This window comes from Sminthopsis crassicaudata, chromosome 1, assembly GCF_048593235.1.
Source record: "Sminthopsis crassicaudata isolate SCR6 chromosome 1, ASM4859323v1, whole genome shotgun sequence".
In the NCBI taxonomy this organism is placed as follows: Eukaryota; Metazoa; Chordata; class Mammalia; order Dasyuromorphia; family Dasyuridae; genus Sminthopsis; species Sminthopsis crassicaudata.
Genome location: NC_133617.1, coordinates 525,343,299 through 525,366,919, shown reverse-complemented (window position 1 = coordinate 525,366,919; position 23,621 = coordinate 525,343,299). Strand labels below are relative to the sequence as shown.

At 32.5% G+C, this 23,621-nt stretch overlaps 1 protein-coding gene across 1 annotated transcript in view; it reads left to right on the top strand.

Annotated features, from left to right (window-relative positions):
• RNF38 (ring finger protein 38) overlaps positions 1–23,621 on the top strand; it is a 194,563-nt gene that overhangs the window by 130,243 nt on the left and 40,699 nt on the right. The window contains 1 exon segment of the mRNA XM_074281754.1: positions 15,591–15,740. Within this exon segment, the coding sequence (XP_074137855.1) occupies positions 15,591–15,740 (150 nt within the window).

Genomic DNA, 23,621 nt, shown 5'->3' with positions numbered 1-23,621 from the left:
AGTTTTCCCACATCCCCTCATCTTAGCCAATCTGACAGGTGTTCTTTTATTATACAGATTAAAAGAGAAGAGTTAGCTATGTTGGAATAAAAAGTGAAAAAGCATTTTTATGTTAAGATCTTAAAAGGAAAATAAAAGTGAAAATGGTCTCTTGTCTAAAAAAATTTTGCATTCTACCTGCTTTAATTTAGAAAAGTTGAGATGGTAAGTGGAGTTAAAGGGGGAGGCCACTATTAATTACAAATAACTGTTGACTTGATTATAGTACTAGAACTGAATAAAGGTATGCAGAGGGAACAGAACAACTGGTGAGATGTTTACTGGAAGAGTAAAATAGAGCATAATTTGGCCTTTTTAGATTATAAAGGGCCAGATAAGGTACTTGTCAGTGTGAAAGGTGATTAGGGTAAGGGGAATGATAGTTATGGAGCTGAAAGAGTTAACCAAGTTTTCTGAGGCATAGTCTTCTGTCCCATTTGAAATTTTTATTTTTAAGTGTATGTAATGCATTATAATGTAATATATAAGTAATAATACAATGTAATATGTTACATATTTAATGTAAAACCTCTCACCATCTTGATTGCCCTCCTTATCCTGACCATCCTCTTCTAAAGACATTTTCCAGCCTTTCAGTGTTCTTACTAAACAATGGTGAGCATTACTAAACACAATATGGGGTATCAATTAGAGCATCATTCAATATTTACCCATTCCTTAGACCTCTCTTTCAATGCATCCCCAAATCATATGAGTTTGTTGGCTTTCATATCACACTCCTCTCTTAGGTTGAGCTTTCATTCTACTAAAACCCCTAGATATGTCAAACTCTCCCTTTTCTAATGACACTGAGTAAAATCCCCAGGCATATGCTAAAAGTGAATATTGTACATAGTCTATCTAGCCAGTACAGATTTTTTATTCTCAACTAAAATCTGGCAGTTTATGAACATTAAAAGTAAATGAAATTTTTACTCAAAGTATATGTACTAGTTAAATGGATATATCCTCTGGAGTTGAGTTGGAGGTTTGAATAATTATACTGAGCTGAGAGATGGGTATTGCTAATCTCTACCAACTTTATGCCATATTGAGAAGTAAGCCTTCTGGTTTTATTCAAATCATTGAAAAACATCTTAAATAGCACAGGGCTCTGTGCACAGATCTTTGGAATATTTCAGTGGAAATATTCTCCCAGTTTGATATCTTAACTATTCATGGCTACCCTTTCAGTTCAGGCATTTAATCAATTCCAAATTCTTATTCTGATATCTTTGTTTGGCCCTTCTTCATCTCTTAAGAATAACATGAGATTTTTTTTTTTAATCAAATGCTTTTCTAATATATAGGTATAAATATAAAAATGTATATATAACCTTCTCTTGTTTTTTCCAGTTTAGTAACCCTGTCAAAAAAGAAAATAAGGTTAGTTTGGTATAACCTGTTCTTGAAGCCATACTGGTTTTTTGTTAATGACCATTTCCTTTCCTGGGTTTTCAATAGTCATCTCTTTAATAATATATTGTATAATAATCTTGTTTGGTAGATCATAGGCAGTTTCCTCCCCCTTAAATACATTTTTACTAACCAGATAAGGCAATTACAAAAATACATTTTATTGATGTGGTTTTTTTCCCCCTCCTGTCAACAATTATTTCCTACACTGGTTTGTGACCACAAAAAAACAATTAAACAAAAACTTTAGCAATCACCAAATGTGCCCTAGTGGTTAACCACCTCTCTTTACCTGAGGAAGGCATTAAATTTCATTGAATCTCCTTAAGTATCGTCTAGTTTTTCATTTACATGTTGTAATAAAGGTGCATATTATTCTTAGTACTGCTTATTTTTCTCTATATCAATTTATATCGTTTTCTCACGTTTGTCTTAAATCTCATTACTTTTATGGCAAAGATGTTAAATTATTATAATTTTGACATTGTAAAATCAAAGACTTAATTGAAATAAAATCAATAAAAATTATTAAATTATTTCTTTATATTCTGTCATTTGTTTGGTTAAGAATTTTGTCCCAAGTATAATTGCAAAAGATACTTGATCTTATTCTCTTCTAATTGGAGGAGAGTCAGAGAAAAAGGGCAAAGTTTAAGATGTTGGTTGAAGGCTAATTTCTTCCATACTGCTTTTTAACTTTTTTAAACCTTTATTATTATTATTATTATTAAAAAGGAAAACCAAAAAAACCAGAAAGATTTTTACCTGTCTTCTTAGAACTTTATCTTTTTGGGCTTATGAAATATTAGACTATTTCCATTTTTTTTCTTTTCAAGTTTGTACAGTAGTTCTTTTTCTGTTTAAAATAAATGAGTACTGGGGGCAGCTAGGTGGCTCAGTGGATAGAGCACCGGCCTTGAATTTAGGAGGACCAGAGTTCAAATCTGGTCTCAGATACGTAACATTTCCTAACTGTGTGATCCTGGGCAAGTCACTTCACCCCAGCCTCAGGAAAAACAAAAACAAAATAAAATAAAATAAATGGGTACCAAGGAGTTTGGGTGACCTGTTTTATAATTTTAGTATGATTTCACAAAACACCTTAAATAAAAAATATTTAAATAATTGGATAAATATTGTTTTTGATTAGGCTTAGCCAATATAAAAATGACAGTACTTAACTAAATTAATTTACTTATTCAATGCCATGCTAATCAAACTACAAAGATTATTGTATAGAACTAGAAAATGAATGAGAATTCATTTATAAAATTTTGAGGGAATTAATGAAAGAGTAGAAAAGAAAGGCACCAAAACAGTACCAAATCTTAAAATAATATTGCAAAGGAATAATCATTAAAGCTGTTTGGTGTTGCTTAAGGAATAGGATGGTCGTTGGAACAGATTAGGCACACTATATATAGAAACAAACAGGCACAGTAATCTAGTAATCCCACCTTTTTGGTGGGATTTTTCGTATAAGAGCTCACTATTTGGCAAATGCTGGAAAACACTTTGGCAGAAACAAAGTGTAAAGACCCAACATCTTCCATATACTAGTATAAAATGGGCATGCTAATGAGACATAAACTAATAAAGATTTTAACAAAGGAAAAAGTTACTCGTCAGATTTGTAACCAGAGGAAGAGTTCATAACCAAGCAAAAATTAAAGACTACCACAGAAGATAAAACAGGCATATATAATTTTTGCACAAATAAAACCAGTGCAACTAAAATTAAAGAAGAAGCATGTAAATAGAGAGGGAACAAATGTTTGCAACAAGATTCTCCAATGAAGGTGCTATTCCTAAGATATATAGGGAGCTAATTCAATTTTATTAGAATAAGAGCTTTTTCCAGATAAGAAAAATAGTCCAAGGATATGTAAAGTGATTTCTGAGAAATTCATCCTATATCCATGTTTTAAAAAATTTATCTAAATCACAAATACAAAAAACAAATTTAAAACAACTCAGATTCTCCCTCATACCCATCAAAATAGATAGAAAAGATAGATAGAAAAATAGAAAAATGATAAATGCTCAAGGGATTGTATAAAAACAGATATGTTAATATGGTATTGATGGAGCTGTGACTGTTCTCCAACCATTCTAGAAAGGAATTTATTTTTTCTTTTAAATAGTATTTTATTTTTTCCAATTATACGTAAAGATAGGCTTGAATATTATATGCAGTCTTGTAAAACATTAAAAAAATTTTTTTCAATAGTATTTTATTTTCTAGATACTTGTAAATATAGTTTTCAACATTGATTTTTCTTTTTAAATTGTTTAATATCTTTTTATTTTCAAAACACATGCAAAAATGGTTTTCAGCATTCATTTTTCAAGGATAAAACCTTGTGTTCAAAATTTTTCTCCCTCTCGTCTCCTTTCTCCTCTCCCCTAGATAGCAAGTAAGTTAATATATGTTAAACATGTGCAGTTCTTCTATACATATTTCCACATTTATCATTCTGCACAAGAAAAATCAGATCAAAAAGGGAAAAAGAAAAAAAGCAAGTGTTTAAAAAGATGAAAATATTTTATTGTGATCAATATTCAGTCTCCATAATCCTCTTTCTGGATGCAAATAGCTCTCTTTATCACTAGTCTATTGAAATTGCCCAGAATCAGCTTATTGTTGAAAAGAGCCATGTGCTTCTGTGTTGCTCATCACATAATCTTCTTGTTGCTGTATACAATGTTCTCTTGGCTGTACTCACTTCACTTAGCATCAATTCATGTAAATCTGTCCAGGCCTTTTCTGATAATTTCTTATAGAACAATAATATTCCATATGTTTTTGTAAGACTTTGTATATCAAATTTTTCTCCCTCTCTCCTTTTCCTTTCCCTTCCCCAAGATAGCAAGTAATCTGATATGAGGTTAAATATGTGCAATTCTTTTAAACATTTCCATATTTGTCACATTGTGAAAGAAAAATCATATCGAAAAGGGGAGGGGAGTGAAAATTCTGTGCATTGATCCATATTCAGTCAGCGTAGTTCTCTTTGGATGCAAATGGATCTTTCTATCACAAGTTTATTGGAATTGCCTTAAATCTCCACATAATTTTGTTACTATGTACAGATGTTTTCTTGGTTTTGCTCACTTCACTAGGCATCATTTCATGTAATTCTTTATAGGCTTTTCTGAAATCACCTGTTCATCATTTCTTAAAGAGTATTTCATTATATTCATATACTATAACTTATTCAGCCATTCTCCAACTGATGGGCAACCTTTCAGTTTCTAGTTCCTTGCCAATACAAAAAGAGCTTTCACAAACATTTTTGCATATATGGATTCCTTTTCTTTCTATGATCTCTTTAAGATACAGATCCAGTAGTGACACTATTAGATGAAAAGGTATGTATAGTTTTAGTTTTATATAGCCCTTTGGGCGCATAGATCCAAATTACTCTAGAGAATAGTTGGATCATTTCATAGCTCTACCAAGAGTGCATTAGTGTTCCAGTTTTCTGCATCCCTTCCAACATTTATCATTATTTTTTCCTGTCATTTTCATTTTTTTTCAGCCAATCTGAGAGGAATCATATAAAATATTTCCATATAATGTTGTGAAAAAGAAACAGAACAAAAGGAAAAAAATTCACAAAAAATAGTCATTCCTAGTTGATCATCACCTAATGCTATTACTCCATACTGTGTTTCTCCTGGTTCAACTCACTTCACTTTGCATCAATTCATTTAAGTTTCCAAACTTTTCTGAGAGCATCCTCATCAGTTCTTACAGCACAAGAATATTCCATTATGTTAAAAAAAAAAAAAACACAGCTTGTTCAACCATTCTCCAATTATAGACATCCCCTAAATTTCCAATTTTTTGCAAAGACAAAAGGAGCTATTAAACCTTTTTGTATATACAGATCATTTTCCCTTTTATTATGTCTCTTTGGAGTACATAATACACTGTATGGTGATAAAAAAACCCAGCAAAACTATTATGAGGTCTATATCCCAAAGAAACAGAGAGAAAATGTTTTATATGCAAAATAGCTTCTTTTTTGATAGGCATTCTCTCAGCTTCCAATTTTTTTTGCCATCAATTGGAGAATGACTTGAACTAGTTCATGTTATGTAATGGAATACTATTGTGCTATTTTTAAAAAATGAGGAAGGAGGGATTGGTTTCAGAAAAGCCTGGGAAGACTAGTATGAATTTAGGCAGAATAAAATGAGCATAACCAGGAAGACAGTTTGTACAATAACATTATTACAAAGACGTCTTCAAAAGACTTTAAACTGTGATCAATTCAGTGATCAACCATGATTGCACAAGACTTGAGACACATGCTATCTACTCCCTGGTAGAAAAGTGATGAATTCATGTTGCAAGTAGGGTTTGGGGGTGATAGCCAATGAGAGAATTGCTTTTGCTTAGTTTTATTTTTCTCTCTTAATGGGATGGGGCGAGGCATTTAGAGGAGGAGAAGGAGGATTCTTTATTAAGATTGACTCAATAAATGGATTATTAAAAGGATGATTGGTAAATATCCAAAAAATTACTATGTCTAATAATGCTATGCCCTCTTAAGTCATTTTAAAAATTATTTCTATACCTTTGGCTATTTCAATGGAATTATTTTGTCTAATTACAAAAAGCATCTGAGTAATTTGTATTATATTAAATGTATTATAGTAGATAATAATATTATTTTAGTTATATTGATAAAACCCAACCATGGACAGCAAATAAATGACTTTAATTATTTGTTGCTCTTTATTTCTGTGGAGTTTTTGGTAGTTGATTTATATAAATTTTACGTGTCTTTGTCTCTTTTTGTTTTGAAAATTTTACTATTGATCAACAGCAGTGAGGAAAATACCACACATGGCTCTAGAATCTTGTTTCTTTCCAAAGACTTGATAATACTAAACAATGCTTTGAAAAATCATTTTGATAATATTAATTATGCTTGCCATCTATTAATGAGTAATGCTCCTCACTTTTGACAAATCTTAAAAGGTTCTTTCTCATCCCCTTGGCTATCAGTGAACAAAACGCTGGAACTGGAATTGGGAAAATTTAGCCTCAGACAGTTACTAGCTCACAGATACTGTGACTTAGGCAAGTCACTTAAATTCTCTTCCTCATTTTCCTCAACTATGAAAATTGGATTAAAAGCACCTGTCTTGCAGGTTTTTGTGAGACTCAAACGAAAGATTTGTAAAGTGCTTAGCTAAGTGACTGGCCCATACCAGATGTATATAAATAATATATATAAATGCGTATTTCCTTCCTTTTTTCTGGATACATGTTCTAGAATGACAGCAGTCTCAGAAAGGATACCTTTTAGCTAATTCCCAACATCTTAGGAGGAGATCACCAGCCACCTTGATTTTCCAGATTTTGCTGGATGATCTCTAACTTGGCAGCATAATTGAAAAATAAGGAACTGGGGGCAGCTAGGTAGAGCAGTGGATAGAGCACCAGCTCTGAAGTTGGGAGGACCTGAGTTCAAATATGGTCTCAGACACTTAACTCTTCCTAGCTGTGTGAGCCTGGGCAAGTCACTTAACCCCAATTACCTCAGGAAAAAAAAAAAAAGAAAGAAAGAAAGGGGAAAAAAAAAAGAAAAATAAGGAACTGCTATTTTTTTTTCTTAGTAGTTCCAACTCATTTTTTCTTTTTTAAATAGTTTCATCTATTACTTAGCTAAACCCCCAAAGTATTCCATTTAGTCTATCTTTTCTGTTCTGTTTTATATTCTTCTATTCACCAGTCTCCTAGGAAAAATCATATTTCTGCTTTGCCTCTTCAGATCATTTCTTTCCCCTTCCCCTCCCCCCCTTTATTCCTTAAGGAAATTTTCATTCTTCTGATATCCTGGAGATAAGAAAGATTTTCAGCTTTTTTTATCTTTGTTTTTAGGTAATTAGTTATATCAAAAGGACAATTACAGTACATACTATTGTCATTACAATGTTCTCTTTGCTTTCCATGCTTGGATGGATGCTCATTCAAGCATTTTTTAACCTTTTCTAATGACTCTTATGTCCAACTTTCCATAGAGAACTGAAATCCTTTTCATTTGCTTTTCTTTTATTCATATTCCTTTGGAAAAAATAACATTCTTGATAAGTTTAACTGCTCCATCAGTCCAATCCTCTTTTATCTCCTCCAGAACATTATTGTAACCCTTGTTATATCTTTATTTCTACTGATTTGTTTCTCTCTGGATTTTCAAATTCAGAGACCTTTGTTCCAATTTTGCCCCTGCCATTTACTAGCTGGCTGACTCCGGATAAGATCATTCAGATTTTGTTAATTTTACCAGTTTTCTTAGACATTTGTCCTTGAAATGTGTTTTATCTTGAAATCCACTTTCCCTTAAATCAAATTACTTGCTAAGACTAGTCTATTCTGTCAGTTTCTGTCTCCCATTTCCTTTCTATTCCTTCAGCCCCTAATCTAGTTGAATTTTTCCACCTGTCTTCTGGATTATTATGATAGTGTCCATGTTGTTTTTTCTACAATGTGAGGTTAGCCTTCCCAAAGTGTAATTTTAATCTTGAAAAATTTCTCTCTCAATTGATCAATTTCAATAGGAATTGTGTAGAGGGTCCGTGACTTGGAGTCTAGGTGAAACTTGTTTTTGAGTCATGTCTTCTCTGACACTGTGTGATCAAGGCACTTAATCTTTCTTTCCCTTAATTTTTTTATTTGTAAAATAATCTTTATAGTACCTGTAGCATTTATCTCACAGGGTTATTTTGAAAATCCATTTCCCATCAGCAATTATGCTTGACTTCAACTCCATTGAATGTTTATTGTTGTTCAGTCTTGTCTTACTCTTCATGACCTTGTGGATCATAGTCTTCATAGGGTTTTCTTGACAAAGATACTGAAATAGTTTGCCATTTTATTCTTCAGTAGATTAAGACAAATAGGTTGTGACTTGCCTAAGATCCCACAGGTAGTAAGTGTCAGAGGTTCGATTTGAACTAAGGTCTTCCTGACTCCAGTCCTAGCCTTCTGTCCACTGAGCCACCTAGCTGCCTTCTGCCATCGGACCACTGTGTTCCTAGTATTCCATGGCGGCTGCGTGTAAGACTGTTTTCTATCCTTTCTTCTAATATTTAGCACAGTACCTGACACACAATAAGTACGTAATAAATGATGCTTACATGACTTACAAAACTTACTTTGAGTTTTTGTGATAATGATCTCTTTGTTCTGCCTGTGTGACTACTGCTTCTCAGTAATCTTTGCTGGATCTTCATGTATGACTCACTTTAGATGTGGATGTATCCCAGATTTGTGACTTGGGCCATCTTCTTTTTCTGTATTCCTTTGGTGATCTCATTAGTTTCCATGGAATCAATTTATTATCTCCAGACAGATGACCCCCAAATCCAGCCTTCATTTCACTTTTGAGCCATGGTCCCATATCACCAATTTCCCTATATGTGCTCCCAACAGGATGGATCATACTCTCATATGTAAAACAGAATTTTTTCATCATTCCCTTCCAAAACCTACTTTCTTTTAACTTTCCCTATTGTTGAAGGAGGCAGCTGAGGTGGCTCTATGGATAGAACACTGAGCCTGGAGTGAGGAAAACTCAAGTTTATATCTGGCCTCAGATACTAGCTGTTGTACCCTGAGTATATCACTTAACCTTTGTTTACTTTAATTCATGAATTGGCAAACCACTCCAGTATCTGCCAAGAAAACTCTATAGGACAGTATAGTCCATGGGGTCATAAAGAGTGGGACATAGCTTGGTAATAACAAAATTATTGTTGAGGGCATTTGCTATTTTTTGGTCAGCCATATTTGCAGTCAAGATCTCATTCCCCCAATGTACTCAGATAGTTACCAGATCTTGTGAGTTCTGTCTCCAGAACATCTCTCACATATGTCCCCTTCTTTTCACTCAAAGTTAACCAATCTAATTTCTCTCTTTCCTGCACTAGTTATCCCTTCCAATATCACGACTTTCCCTATCACAGTTTCAGTATGTCATAAGTTGGCATAAGAAGTTAAATGGGAATTTTAGGGAAGCTGCAGATGGCATGTGAAGGCCAGCAGACTGACACAAAAAAATTTAGAAATTCAGAAATGCAAGAAACATGTATAGTGTTGTATAATAGCGATACTTTATCTTTCCCCTGTCTTTTATCTATTACCATAATACAGACTTCTCATCTGGTATGAAGGGAGGTTCAAAAAAATTTTACTTATATTTTCTAGGTGACAGGAGGGCATATTCCTTACTCTCATCATGTGGAAGGCACAAGTAATTAATCTTCGTGTCTGAAGTTTCTCTCCATTTTAATCCATCTTCCATTTATCCATCAACATGATTTGTAAAAATTGTTAAATAACAGTGTTTGAGGTTAGTGTACCAATACTTAGACCCTATTATCACAATTCCATATTTTCTCTTTTTTTTTCCCCCTGAGACAATTGGGGCTAAGTGACTTGCCTAGGGTCACAAAGCTAGGAAGTGTTAAGTGTCTGAGAACAGATTTGAACTCAGGTCCTTCTGACTTCAGTGCTGGTGCTCTATCCACTGCACCACCTGGTTTCCCCTTCCCCCCTCCCCAATATTTTCTCCTTAGAGGAAATAGAATTGACAGTAAAGAGCACCAAGATGCAAGAAACTGATTGGATCAAGTGTATATGGAGCTTTTGGTGCCAACACAGTAAGAACTTTAAGAAGCTTAATATATAAGGTAACTTAAGGAGAAGAAAGTACCAAAAGTGTAGAGGAGTATTAAACCTTATCCATATTGGAAAAAAGGGTAACCAAGAGAAGATCTGTATGCTCACTGTTCCTCTAAGTAAAATCTTTGTGAGTCATTTTCAGACAAATTGAACATCTCAATGTGTGTATTAGTATAATAAACCAAATTGGCTTTTGAAAGTGGTATAAAACAGTGGAATGTACATAAATCCATTTCGCAATTAATTGAAAAATGTATAGTGTATGAGGTCCCATTGTGTGTATTGCTAATTACAGAAAATTACCAAAAAACCCTTTGATTTATTCGGAAAAATCTCGGGGTTTTTTTTTTTTTTTTTTTTTTAATAAAATGCTGTCTCCTATCCATATATCCAAAACACTCAAAATTTTTTGAGTGGTAAAGCAGAGGAAATAACCCTGTTCAAATGTCAAATGAACCTTAAACTTAGTGCTCTTTAAGAGTGTTTGTTACCATGGTGAAGGAGATCCAGCACAGTGTCCCAATTAAACAGGGAAACTGTGGGTGTAACAGTGTGCTGATTACACCAAAATCCTAGAACACTGGAGAGCCTTCTGAAAGAGATCTATAATGTTTAAGAGGAGATTGGCCTGTGCCCATTCATCTTGGAAAGACTAGGAATTGACCAAGACCTTCTGTTGTCCCGATTACAACATGCTTTTGAATGGGTATCCTACAGAATTTTTCATTAGTATGTACATTTAGGACAATCAGTACATTTGATCATGAATCTGACCCTCTCCCCCTTCCTCCCTGATTAACATAAGAAGAGTGGAATTGTTTACTTGGAGGAAATTTCAAAACTCCTTTGTTAGGGCCCTCAAATTTCTCAGGAAAATAGACATCTATCTTTTTAATATCAGTATTCTATTAATTTGGCTTCACACGTGAAATACTGCAGTCTTTAAAATTAATGTCATATGGGATGGTGGAGACATTCAAGAAGTGTATGAGCAAAGAACTTTGGGGGGAAAAAACAGGACTAAGATGTTATCAAATAATTTGATAGGAAAAGAGACTTTGGGCTACTTGGATACATGACAAGGGTGAGGAAATATAGATGGATAGATTGGAAGGTTGATCCTCTAGTATCCTGTCCATGACAGGGGAAAAAAAAGTGGTCCTTATCATAGTGGGAGTGTCCTCATTAATACATTTATGGGAGGAACTGGGAGTAGAATCATAAGGATGCATTTAATGGATTGTGATATGGTGTTTAAAAAAATTCAAGAAAAATTTAGATGAACTGATGTTAAATGCTGTGGGCTTCCTGTGAGACTCAACTAAAGTGACACCTTCTCCAGAAGGTTTTTTCTAATACTCTCTCTGCTACTGCACTGCAGTATACTAGTAGTACACCTTTCCTCACAAGGTTAACTTGCATCCACTGTATATTTGTCTCACTACATGTTCTTAATATATATAGTCTTGCCATTACAATTGTAAACCCTTTGAAGGCAGATAACTGTTCTTTTTTTTTTTTTTTTTTTTTTTTCCTATCACTAAGGCCTGGCAAGCAGAACCAGGAAAACATTGTACACAGCAACACAATTGTGATGATTAACTATAATAGACTTGATAGTTAGTTCTCAGCAATTCAGTGATCCAAGGAAATTAATGCTAGCATTTTAATAAAAGGATGGTCACTTGGCCATCTCTCAATTTAAGATTGATTTAAGACAGTTATGGTGGTAAAGTGTTCAAAAAGATGGTGATCAACTGGTTAATAAAATGAGAGGCGTGAATTTACAAAGAAATGGGCTTACCCCAATGAAGGGCTTGTGGTGACATCAATGAACGTTCAGGTGACAAAATTATGATTTATTAACGTTGGATTTTATATAGCTTTATACCCTTAGTCATATAAAAATTTCTCGGGTGAAAAGGATCACAAATAGAAAAAGTTAAAGAAGCCATGAGATAAAGGAGAAAGTTAGCTCAATCTCCTGAGAATGAAGTCTCAATTTTTCTTTTTTAAAATACTATTTTTGTTTTTCCAAATAAGTGATGCCTTTAAATGAATATAGAAAAAAGGGGAAACTCTAAATCTCCTCAAATCTTAGTTATTAATAATCATTTCTCTCAGCATCATTTCAAAGAACTTGGAAATCAGTGAGATCAGAGCTCTGACTATATAATAAATGCCCTGTGTGCATGATAATTTGATACTTTGCGCTGGATTCTACTCTTGGAATAGGTGGACTACTTAAAAATTTTTCTGAAAAATATCTATATGCAGCTTTTAAAAATACTTTGTATTTGAATGTTGCAATATTCTTCCCAATATTGCAATTCAAACTGGAAAGTTGAATATTCAACTTCCCCGTTCTTTCCCTTTATTTCATGTGTTGGCTCTGTGATTAGAGCTGATAGACTGCTAAAATTGTTTCCAAATTGAAAACCCTGTAATAAGTACTGTCTTAGATGGAGATACAGAAGCCTAAATTTTGTCTGCCTTTTTCATAAGTTCATGTGCACTCACAAATGCAATGCTTTTTTCTTTCTTCCCTGTCCTGACCCTTCAGTCAATAGAAGTAAAAGTAATTAGTAGGCTTTTTTGTTTGTTTTTAAAATCCTTCCCAGACATGGAAAGTCTGAGTCTTTTATTGAAAGATTCTATGAATTTATGAAAAGATAAAGTTTTTCAAGGCCTTTATATAGAATGTATTACAGAAAACTCATAGAAAATATTTCTTTTGGATTTTGAGAGACCAGTTCTCTCGATCCACTGTTTTATGCAATCTATACTCTTTCCTTGACTTCTGCCTTTGCATTGACTCTTTTATATGTCTAAAATGATGTTCTTTGCTGTGGGCTTCCTGTGAGACTCAACTAAAGTGACACCTTCTCCAGAAGGTTTTTTTTAATACTCTCTCTGCTACTGCACTGCAGTATACTAGTAGTACACCTTTCCTCACAAGGTTAACTTCCATCCACTGTATATTTGTCTCACTACATGTTCTTAGTATATATATATATATATATATATATATATATAGTCTTGCCATTACAATTGTAAGCCCTTTGAAGGCAGATAACTGTTCTCTCTTTTTTTCTATCACTAAGGCTTAGAATAATGCCTGGCATATAGTAAAGATTTGATAAATATTCTCTCTAGTTCTAAATCTGTTTTCTCCCTTTATTTTCTTTGTGATATAAACCTCAACTTGTAAACACTACAGCCTCCTGATAATGTTTATATTTAAGAAAAACAGTGATGTAAATCCAAAAAGAATTTTACTTGTAAGTAGACATAAGTATTTTATTTTCTATTCATATCTTAGAAAATATTCAAGTCTTGTTTAGCTTTTCTTTTTTTCTTTTTTTGCTGAGGCAATTAGGGTTAAATGACTTGTCCAGGGTCATACAACCAGGAAGTATTACGTGTCTGAGATCACATTTGAATTCAGGTCCTTCTGATTTCAGGGCTGGTGCTCTACCCACTGTGCTACCCAGCTAGCCACCCCTTTCTTTCAGCTTTTCATTGTTGTATAGTAGTTACTTTGGGTTTCCAAAGGCTATTCAGGTAAAAAACGAACTATGACAAGGTTTTAATTATTTCTGACAATCATATATCTATTATCCAGAGGTGAACCTCTTTATTCTTATAGAGGTTCATAACACTGTTGGTCTCTAGATGAATTTTTTCCTCACTGGTATTCAAAGGCCTGCAGTTTTTATCTGTGTTATTAGTGAGGAATATCTATACCAAATAAAACTGTTAAGTTTTGAATCTTAGTTAAAAAACTTGGTTCCATTTTCTGGGTTCATGTAGTTTTAACCTAGAGTAGCATCATAGAAGTTTTTTTCAGAGTATAGAAGAAATCCATCTTGCAATTTAAAATTTGCCACAGATAATCCGTTTAAGTTGGGAGTTGACTGTTAGTGGAAACTTTCTGAGACAAATGTAAAACTGGAACTTTTTTTCTTTTATTCCATGAGAATTTACCTTGTTCCTATTCTTTCTCAAAATATTTCCACTTTAATTTTGTACTCTTTTTGTCCTTTTTACTAGTTTGTTTCTCTTAATCTTTTACCCTCTTTTCTTGTAATGATTGTAATCATATTGAATTTGCATATATTGATCTTCCCATTGAATAAATGATCAAGACCCCAGCTGTTTCTTTGTACGTGGAGCTTTATTTTACAGTAGCATAACTGTCTGAGGGTATAGGGAGTATATTGATAGCATTTATAAAGGCCTCTTATGTAGAGGACTGCATATTAAATAACAATAATTGTATTTTAATGTAGATGAGTGGTAGATACCCCAAGAAATTAGAATAGATACGATGCATATGAGGATCTCACAAAATGTGTAGCAATGGCTGAGAGTCATCTGATGCCATCCCTGTTGTTATTATTATTTTTTTTAATGTGTATGCTACCTAATGATTTCTTAACAAAACTATATTTCTATGATATTTTTCTCTATATTTGCCTGGAATTATTTTGACACAATTATTGATTTCTATTTGTTTACTCATTTCTATACTTGTAGTTTAAAAAAAGTTCTCTCATGAAATCCTCCTTTTTCATCATAAAATTATGGAACTTTGTTCTTGGAATTAGGAGATGTGATGAGAATGCTGATAGTTGAAATACCCAACTCTATACTTGACCATAGAAAGTGGAAGTTGCAAATAATTCACTTACATTGCTCATGTTTAATAAGAATTTACATTTGTGCCAAAGCTTTAAAACATATAAACATTGCATGGGTCTTTCACCTTTTGGAGTTCCTATGATCATGTGTTTTCTTTTGTTGATAATCCTTGGAAATATGAGTTTGTATTCTTATGAGTTAGACAGGTTTCCATGATCATAGAATATTCTTTTCTGAGTATTTGCTAATGAATAAATATTTTCTCTATTGCATTTGCCACCAAAAAAACTACCTCTTAAATTTCCTCAGAATTAATGTGTATTTCATTAGTTATCTAATGATCTTACATTTTTTTATATTAAAACAAATTAAAGCCTAGTTCATTTAGGTTCTTAATGATTTCCATATACATTTTTTTTTCTTCTAAGAGACATAGCTAATAGTTTCTTTGAGGACATTTGAGTCTTAACATCCATCTATATAACTTTTAATATTTGAGAATTAGTACTTTGAATTAAAAAAAAAAAAGTACTGTGATGGAGACATAGTGAACACTTGTAAATTTAGCAATATTGTTGTGGGTGTTTTCAAACTCTAAATTTTCTGATTTGAGGTAGTTTTTGCCACCTTCATTTGTTTTATTTGGTGTTTTTAAATGATTATTGATTTTCTTCCAATCTCTTTAGATTCTTCAAATACTTGAAATATCCAGACTCTCCCTCCGGGGTTGATTCTCCATATTGGTGCAGTTAGCCATGAACTATCCTTTTCTTCTCCCTCTTTTTCCCAGATCTCTCCCGGGTCCAATTCAACACCTCTACCTGGCCATCCTAACAAGGTGATTTGTGAAAGGGTGAGACTTCAGAGCCTGTTCCCTCTCATCCCAAGTGATCAGGATACTACAGTTCAAGAGGATGCCCACTTCAAAGCTTTCTTCCAGGTTCTTATATATGTTTACCCTTCCCCTACTATAGGGTATTAGTCAGATAAATTCTAGGTTATTTCTGGGAAGGCTTGACATGAAGATGAAAATCATTAGGTCACTGTAGGTTAACATCTGACTACTTAATTTCTGATGTGTATAAGTATGGATCTTCTTTCCACAAATTATTTCTCTGTTATAGCTAGTTCTGAAGAATGATTATCTTCTCTTGAACTGCTTTTATTTGTTCCCCTAATTCTCTTGGTCTGCTTCCTGACCTTTTTGTCCCATAATCACTTATCTTATATAAGAAGGTAGAGGGTGACCTATAGGAAGTTTAGTGATTCTTGAGCCAAGGTAAATGAAAATATATAGGGAGTAGGGCATTTCAAACAATCCCTGTTTTTGTTTTTAATCATCATAGCTGCTCACTAAGCACTCACAGTCCATTAGATGATGACCATTCTGTAAAAGAAAAAATCATTTCTGCCTTGGAGTTTACATGCTTAATGCAGACTTCATCAAATTAGGATTTTGAGGTTAACCTTCTACATTAAAAATCAAAAAACAATTCTTAAGATTTATAGGCATATTAAATACATATTTAATTGAATCTTGTCTAGACTTAGAATTTAAGTGATAGGCTTCCAAGAAAACCATATGTATATGAAGGTATATTCCTTACATGATAATGTCCTTGATATTTTTAAGAGTTTCTTAAAATATAGTGCTTGTTTGAAGGATATATACCTGTAGCTGAATATGCTCTTGGAAAAATCTTCATTTGATTATAATTTTGCCATGGCAGAGGAATGTATCTGCTTTATATAATGAATAATGGACGTGTTAAGTATAGGAATAAGTTCTAGGAGATGAGCTAGAGATCAACTTATAATTTTTACTAATGCTATTAACAGTTAAGCAACTTTTTGAAATTCTTGCTGTTTTCTAAGGGGAAAAATTAGAACAACAAAAACCCCTTCTTTAAAAATTGTTCAGGCAAAACAAATCCACACATTGGTCTTATTCAAAAATGAATGCTTCGTTTCATATCATTAGCTCTTTGCCAAGATGTAGTGAGAATGATTCATTATCAGTCTTATAGGGTCATTATTTTTCATTGTTTTGGTCATGGTTCTTAAGTTTCTCAGTTTTCCTTTGGAATGTTTCTCCTTTTTCTCCTAGATCTGCTCACTTCACATTTCCTCACCACACTAATATATACCATACTTTGTTCAGTAATTCTCAGTTGATAGGCCCTCCAGTTTGTTTCCATTTCTTTGCTTTAACAAAAATCATTGTTGTAAATATTTTTCTGAATGAGGCATTCTCCCTCTTTATGTCCTTGAGATAAATTCCTAGTATTAATAGGTCAGTAGCAGTTAAGTGATTTTGGGAGAATGGGGGCTAAAGTTCCAAGTTGTATTCCAAAATGTTTGGTTCATTTTAGAGCCTTACCAAATATCTGTTTCTCCAGTGTCCTTCTAACATGTCATTTTCCTTTTTTGTCATCTTTACCTAATAAATGGGGTATGAAGTGGAACTTCAAAGTTATTTGAATTTGTATTTTTCTTACTACTATGGTAGAATTTAAAAAAAAATGGTTGTTGATAGCTTGCCTTATGTTGAGAACTGATCTTTTGTTGACCATTTGTTTTATCTGAAGAATGGTGCTTGTAAATCAAAATGATCTAATTTTTATTCTCCTTTCATTCTTCCCTCCTCCCCTTCACCCCCTTGTTTGGTTAGGAATTCTTTCCATAATTGGCTATAATTGTAAGAGGTATTTCCTTTCTGTTTAGGATATCAGTCTTTATATGTAGCTCATGTATCCATTTGGAGATTATTATGACATTGTCTGAAATATTGTGGGCAGTAACAGTCATAGGGTGCCTACGTTATAAGCTCGTAAATGGCATTAAAGTAGTAAATTAATCCATTTTGGCATTCTAGACATCTACTTTGAAAAATGGAGTTATGTAGGTTAGTATACTCAGAATTCTCTTTTGTAAATGAAATGCCTTAAGGCAAATTCATATTCTAGTTTTTCAGGTGGTAGGGGATGCATACTATCTTCAAATGTTGATGTAGCATTGATTATTCCTTTCATGGTACAGCTTTAATGTAAACTCTCTTTTCCTTGATAATTGTTTACTAATCAAATTGTAAAGAAATTAGACTCTGACCTAAGTTCTATATTTTGCAGTCTATAGAGAAAAAATAAATAAATGAAAAATGATAGTTGGGGTGGACAGCTCTAGTTAGAACCTATAATTATCAATACCTTGGTCTTGGAGAGGCAGTATGAATGAAATGTAAGCTAGGGTTAGAAATTAATAAAAAGAAGAAAATAGGTATGATTTCATTTGGGAAGCGGATCTTTCAGTAGTCACAAGTGGTTCCCTAAAAGAAAAATCTATCTTTTTAGTATCAATATTCTTTTAAAATCAGGGAACACCAATGTTGGAATTAGAATTGTAGGCAATAGAGACATGTATGATGGAGTAATGCTTCCTAGTAACAATGGTAACTTGTTTATAAGAAGTGCCATTTTAAAAATCTAAGAAACCTATGATCAGAAAAGAAAGGGGATTGGTTATGCTTGTATTGAAAGCAAGGTATCATATATGATGAATAGCCTAAGTATTATATTGTTACTTGAGGAATATTAGATGAATTATAAGTTGAATGATTTCTTTATGTAGAATTTCTAGAAGGATACAAGTAAGATGCTAAGAACTGGAGAATATGAATGATTTGTGATCTGTAATATTGGAGTTATTCCTTATGCCAGTGGTGTAAGCTTATTTAATGCACAGAGTATTGTTTCAAAGGTACTCAAGATATTTCTAATACTATAAATATTGATATCTCACATAAATAAAACTAAGGCTTTTTGAGGAGTCTTCAGTTTTTAAGAGTGTAAAGGGGGTCCTGAGAAAAAAGTTTGAGAACCACTGGTTTACATTAATAAGATCAAAGATTTTTTAAAGTATAAATTTGTAGCCTTTTTTTTTATCAACCAAAAATCTGCCTTCTCCTTTTTACCATACCAGTCCCTCTGAGTACACAAGAAAAACAAAATCCATTCTACAGATGCCTAGTCAATCAAAAAACAAATTTCCACATTCACATATCAAAATTTTTTTTTAAATTTTTTTTTTTTTTAAATTCAGCATTTGTAGTCCTTTCCCTCTATTACGAGGTGAACAGCATATTTCATACAAATTTGTATTGGTCATTACACTGATAAAAGATTAGCACAATAGTATTCCATTATACTTAAATATCTAGTGTACAGTTTATGGATACTCGCTGAGATTCCCATTCTTTGCCATCTCAAAGAGCTATAAATATTTTTGTGTATCCTTAGTTTGTTTTGCTTAAGATTAATACTTTCCTTGATCTACTCTTTGAAATTCTTCCTCTTCCCTTGTCTCCTTTCCTTCCTATTTCCTCATTGAGTAAAATGTAACATTTAAGTATTCTGAAGAGGATGTTAGAACTACTAAAAGACTGGGAATTTGCCAAAATATTTGAGAATTGATTGTATCTATTTTTAACTAATGTGATTTTGAACTTTAACTGTAGAAGACACCATTGTAGTATAGGTAATATACTACAATATAACATATAACAATATAATAACACCTACTTCCCAAGAATGTGGTAAGTAGGATACTATTTTGAAAGCATTTTGCACAGTGCCTGCCATATAGTTGCTAGTTGTTTGGTAGCTGAATTTCATTTTGCTAACAAAACTAGGGAGGCATGGTTTAACATTTTTCAAGTAGTAACAGTATTCATAATGGCTAATTGTTTATTATAGTTGTCTTTCTTTTAAAAATTACACAAGAATCAGAAAGATGCCAATTACTTTAGAGACTATTTAGTTGAACCTCTACCTAAGAATCTCCTCTATTGGGTGCTAAAGGTGGTTATTAATGGTTTCTTTTATTTTTTTTCTTTGTTTTGTTTTGATCTATTTATGAGGTTCTGACATTTACTTTTATAAAATTGTTTTCCATTTTTCCTCCTTTCTTTCCCTCACCCCTCCCCAGGAGAGCAATCAGTCATATATAGGTTATACATGTGCAATCATATTAAGCATATTTCTACATTAGTCATCTTGTGGAAGAAGAATTTCAATAAAAGGGAAGAAAAAACCATGAGAGAAAAACATCCCCTCCCAAAATATGAAAATAGTTGCACTTAGGTCTACATTGAGACTTGATAGTGTTTTCTTTGAATGTGGATAGTATAGGAAACTCATCTATTATAAGTCTCTTTTGTACTTAATTGCTCCTACTTCTGCCTGTTAGAGCAACTAGGAAAAGAATTTTTTTTTCCTTTCCATGTGAGAACTTTGCAGTTACCTGAAGTTAGCAATTCTCATAGCAAATGATTTTGTGTGCCTTGTTTGGGGCCCACGGGCTGGATGTTCTCAATCCCTGAAACTAGAGTACTTAAAGGCAGAATAGACATTAGGAAGAAAGAAACTATTTGATGACATGATGGAATACTTAGAAAATGGTAGGCAATTAGCAAATAAGACAAATGAAACATCTTGTCACATTTTAGGATACCGAATTAACTTACAGAAAGCAGTAGGATTTTTCTATATACAAATATATATACAAAACTCAAAAGCAATAAAAGAAAGGGAAGTCCTATTCAGATTAACTACAAAATGCAAAAAGTATTTGGGAGGAAATCTATCAAAGCAATTGTAGGTTTAATTAAAAATAGTCCTTAAAGAAATAAAAAATGAATGAAGGTATATTCAGTGCTTGTGGTTGCACTATGCAAATATAATAAAAATGGCAATACTGTGATAAAGCTATGCCTAACAGACTATAAAGAGAAACTTTCTAGTTTTAGATAAGGATAACAACCAGATTCATTAAGAATAATACAAGGTATAGAATTTCCAAAGGAAATAATGCATATAGGAAGAATAGAACTTCAAGGATTTATAAGTATCTTTTTTAAAAAGAGAGAAAAATAGATGAATAGAACAGTTTAGACAATGGAGAATCAGAAATAATGAAGTTCAACAGTTCTTTTTTCAGTAAACCAGAAAGCAAATTATTTAGGAAAAAATTCTGTATTTAATAAGAATTAGAAAATCTGGAAAGCAGAATGCTATATATTAGACTTTGACTAATAACTTAAAACATTTTCCAAAAATTCAAAATGGATATCTGACTAACATTTGAAGATCATACCATAAGAAAATAATTAGAATATAAGATCATGCACTTTTTACGGTTCTGAATTGAGACAAATTCTTAACTAAAAAAGGGATATAGGCAATTACAAAAGATAAAAATAGTTTTGATTACAAAGAAAAAATGGAAAGCTTTGGCAAAAACAAAGTGTATGTGCCTAGGATAAAAAGGGAAGTGGCTGAATGTGAGAAAAAAAAATCCATGTATCAAATGATTTAGTATCCAAGATATATAGACCGCTCAAAGAAATATTTAAGACAAAAAGCCATTCCTCAAAAAGTAAGTGGTGAAAGGATATGAACAAATAGTTCTCAGAAGAATAATTATAAGCTTTTAAACAGTTAATGAAATATTAAACAGTTCTTTCATATGAAAGAATGCCCGAAATTACTGATAATAAAAAAAATGCAATGAAATAATCCTAAAGTCCTCTAACAAAGAAGAAATGCTTTTTTTTTTTTTTTTTTTTTTTTTCTTCATTTCTCTAGGGTTATGCTTCCGGTTTTTGTGATCATAATTATCACAAAGCATTCACTTAAATTTTATTTTGCTTTTGTTTTGTTTTACTGATTCTGCTCTGTTTGTAGTTTCATGGAAGTTTCTCCACATTTCTCTGAATATCACATATTTGTAATTTCTTATAATACTTCATTATATTTATATACCATGATTTATTTAGCCATTACTCAATGAACAGTCACTTAGTTTCTAGGTTTTTGTTACATTACAGAATTTTGGTATTTTTGGTATCTTCCTACCTTTGACTTTCTAGATATGGTATTGTCTTTGGGTCAAAACGAACTTTCCCTCATATTATTTCAAACTAATGATTGGACCAATTTATAGTTCTATTGGCAATGTACCACAGTTCTTCCAACATTGATCATTTCCACTTCCTGTCATCTTTACCAGTTTGCTGAGCATGAGTAAAACTTCAGAGTTGTGTGTTTTGTGTGTGTGTGGTTTTTGTTTTTGCTTTTTTAAAAAAATTTCTTTAATGTTTTGGGGGATAGTCTTTTATATGGTTGCCAACTAGTTGACTAGTTGAGGACTGTTTATGTTTGCTGTTAATTGAGCAGGAAATGGCTCTGGGTCAAAAATACTGTTTTCCCACTCATTCAACTTTTTCTTAAATGCATTGATTTCATTGATTTAAAAGCTTTTCATTTTATAGAATCAAAATTATCTAATCGTTTGTGATCTTTATCTTTCTCCCTCAACTGTCATTATTAAGATAACTTTATACGGTTTTCTTTAAAATGTTTTATGGTGTGACCATAATAATGACACGTGTGTGTGTGTGGGGGGGGTAAATCTATAGATAATTTATTGGAAATCAGTGTCATGCTGGTTTAAGCACCTTTTTTAACCAAATTACTTTTCACTTTTCCTAGTAGTTCTTGTCAAATTGAAAATATTTTCCCAAATGAATTATGTTGAACTATGGACTGTTACATTCAGATATTTCCAATGTTTGCTCTTCTAATTTTGCTAATATCCTTTTATTTAGTTGGTACAAAATGGTTTAATTGAATTCTGATTTAAAATTACAGATCTGGAAGATCTTGCAATATCTTTTGATTTCTATTTTTTTATTGTCTTGCTGTAGCTGCATAGAGTAGTAGATAGTTTTTTTTTTTTTTTTGTTTTTTTTTTTTTTTTTTTTTAAACCAGAAAGACCAGCGCTCACCTGGCACATCCTGGCTTTATGACTGTAGGCAAGTCAGTTAATTTCTCAGTGCCAGAAGATAAGATACCTGTCTTCTAGATTCCTAGTGGGAATTTACTCATCCAGAATTCCTTAAATGAAATAGCTAATCTAATCTTTATCCCTATTTAAAAAGTAAACCATTGGTAATTTTACATAGCATTAACATCACAACATTACAGAGAGCTCAGAAGAACATTAATTAGAAAAGGAGAGAGAGCAGGCTGGTGTTAATGGCAGTTGTGATAGAATACAGGTGAACTGCCAGATATCTGATATCAGGAGAAAATTGTTAAGGCTTTCAAAGATCTTCAGTTCTTGGGGAGTCTCTTGTAATAACCTTTTGTGAAACATGGGCAAAAATCTTATGGGATAGACAGACATGGATGAATTGTAGTGTGTATTAAGTCCTTTTCTTGATGAGATAAAACATCCATTTGAGTAGAGAACTGAGGATATTATTGCATTATAATCATATACCACAACTAACCTATTCCACAGTTACTTAGATGTGTAGGTGATTTCAGTGATTTGCTATTAAGAATGAAGCAACTCTGCATATTTTACACAGAAGTATTTTTATATACCTTTTTATGATGATGCAGTTTTAGCAGTGTTTTTCAAAATGTTTCCTGATAAGATCGGGGTGAAACAAGGATGTCTATTATCACCACTATTATTCAACATTATACTAGAAATACTGGCTTTAGCAATAAGAAAAGAAAAAGAAATTAAAGGAATTAGAATAGCAATGAGGAAATAAAACTATCACTCTTTGTAGATGATATACTTAGAGAATCCTAGAAAATCATCCATAAAACTGCTGGAAACAATTCACGGCTTTAACAAAGTTGCAGGATATAAAATAAACCCACACAAATCATCAGCATTTCTATATATTACTGACAAAGCCCAGCATTTAAGAGATAGAAAAATCCCATTTAAAATTATTGTAGACAA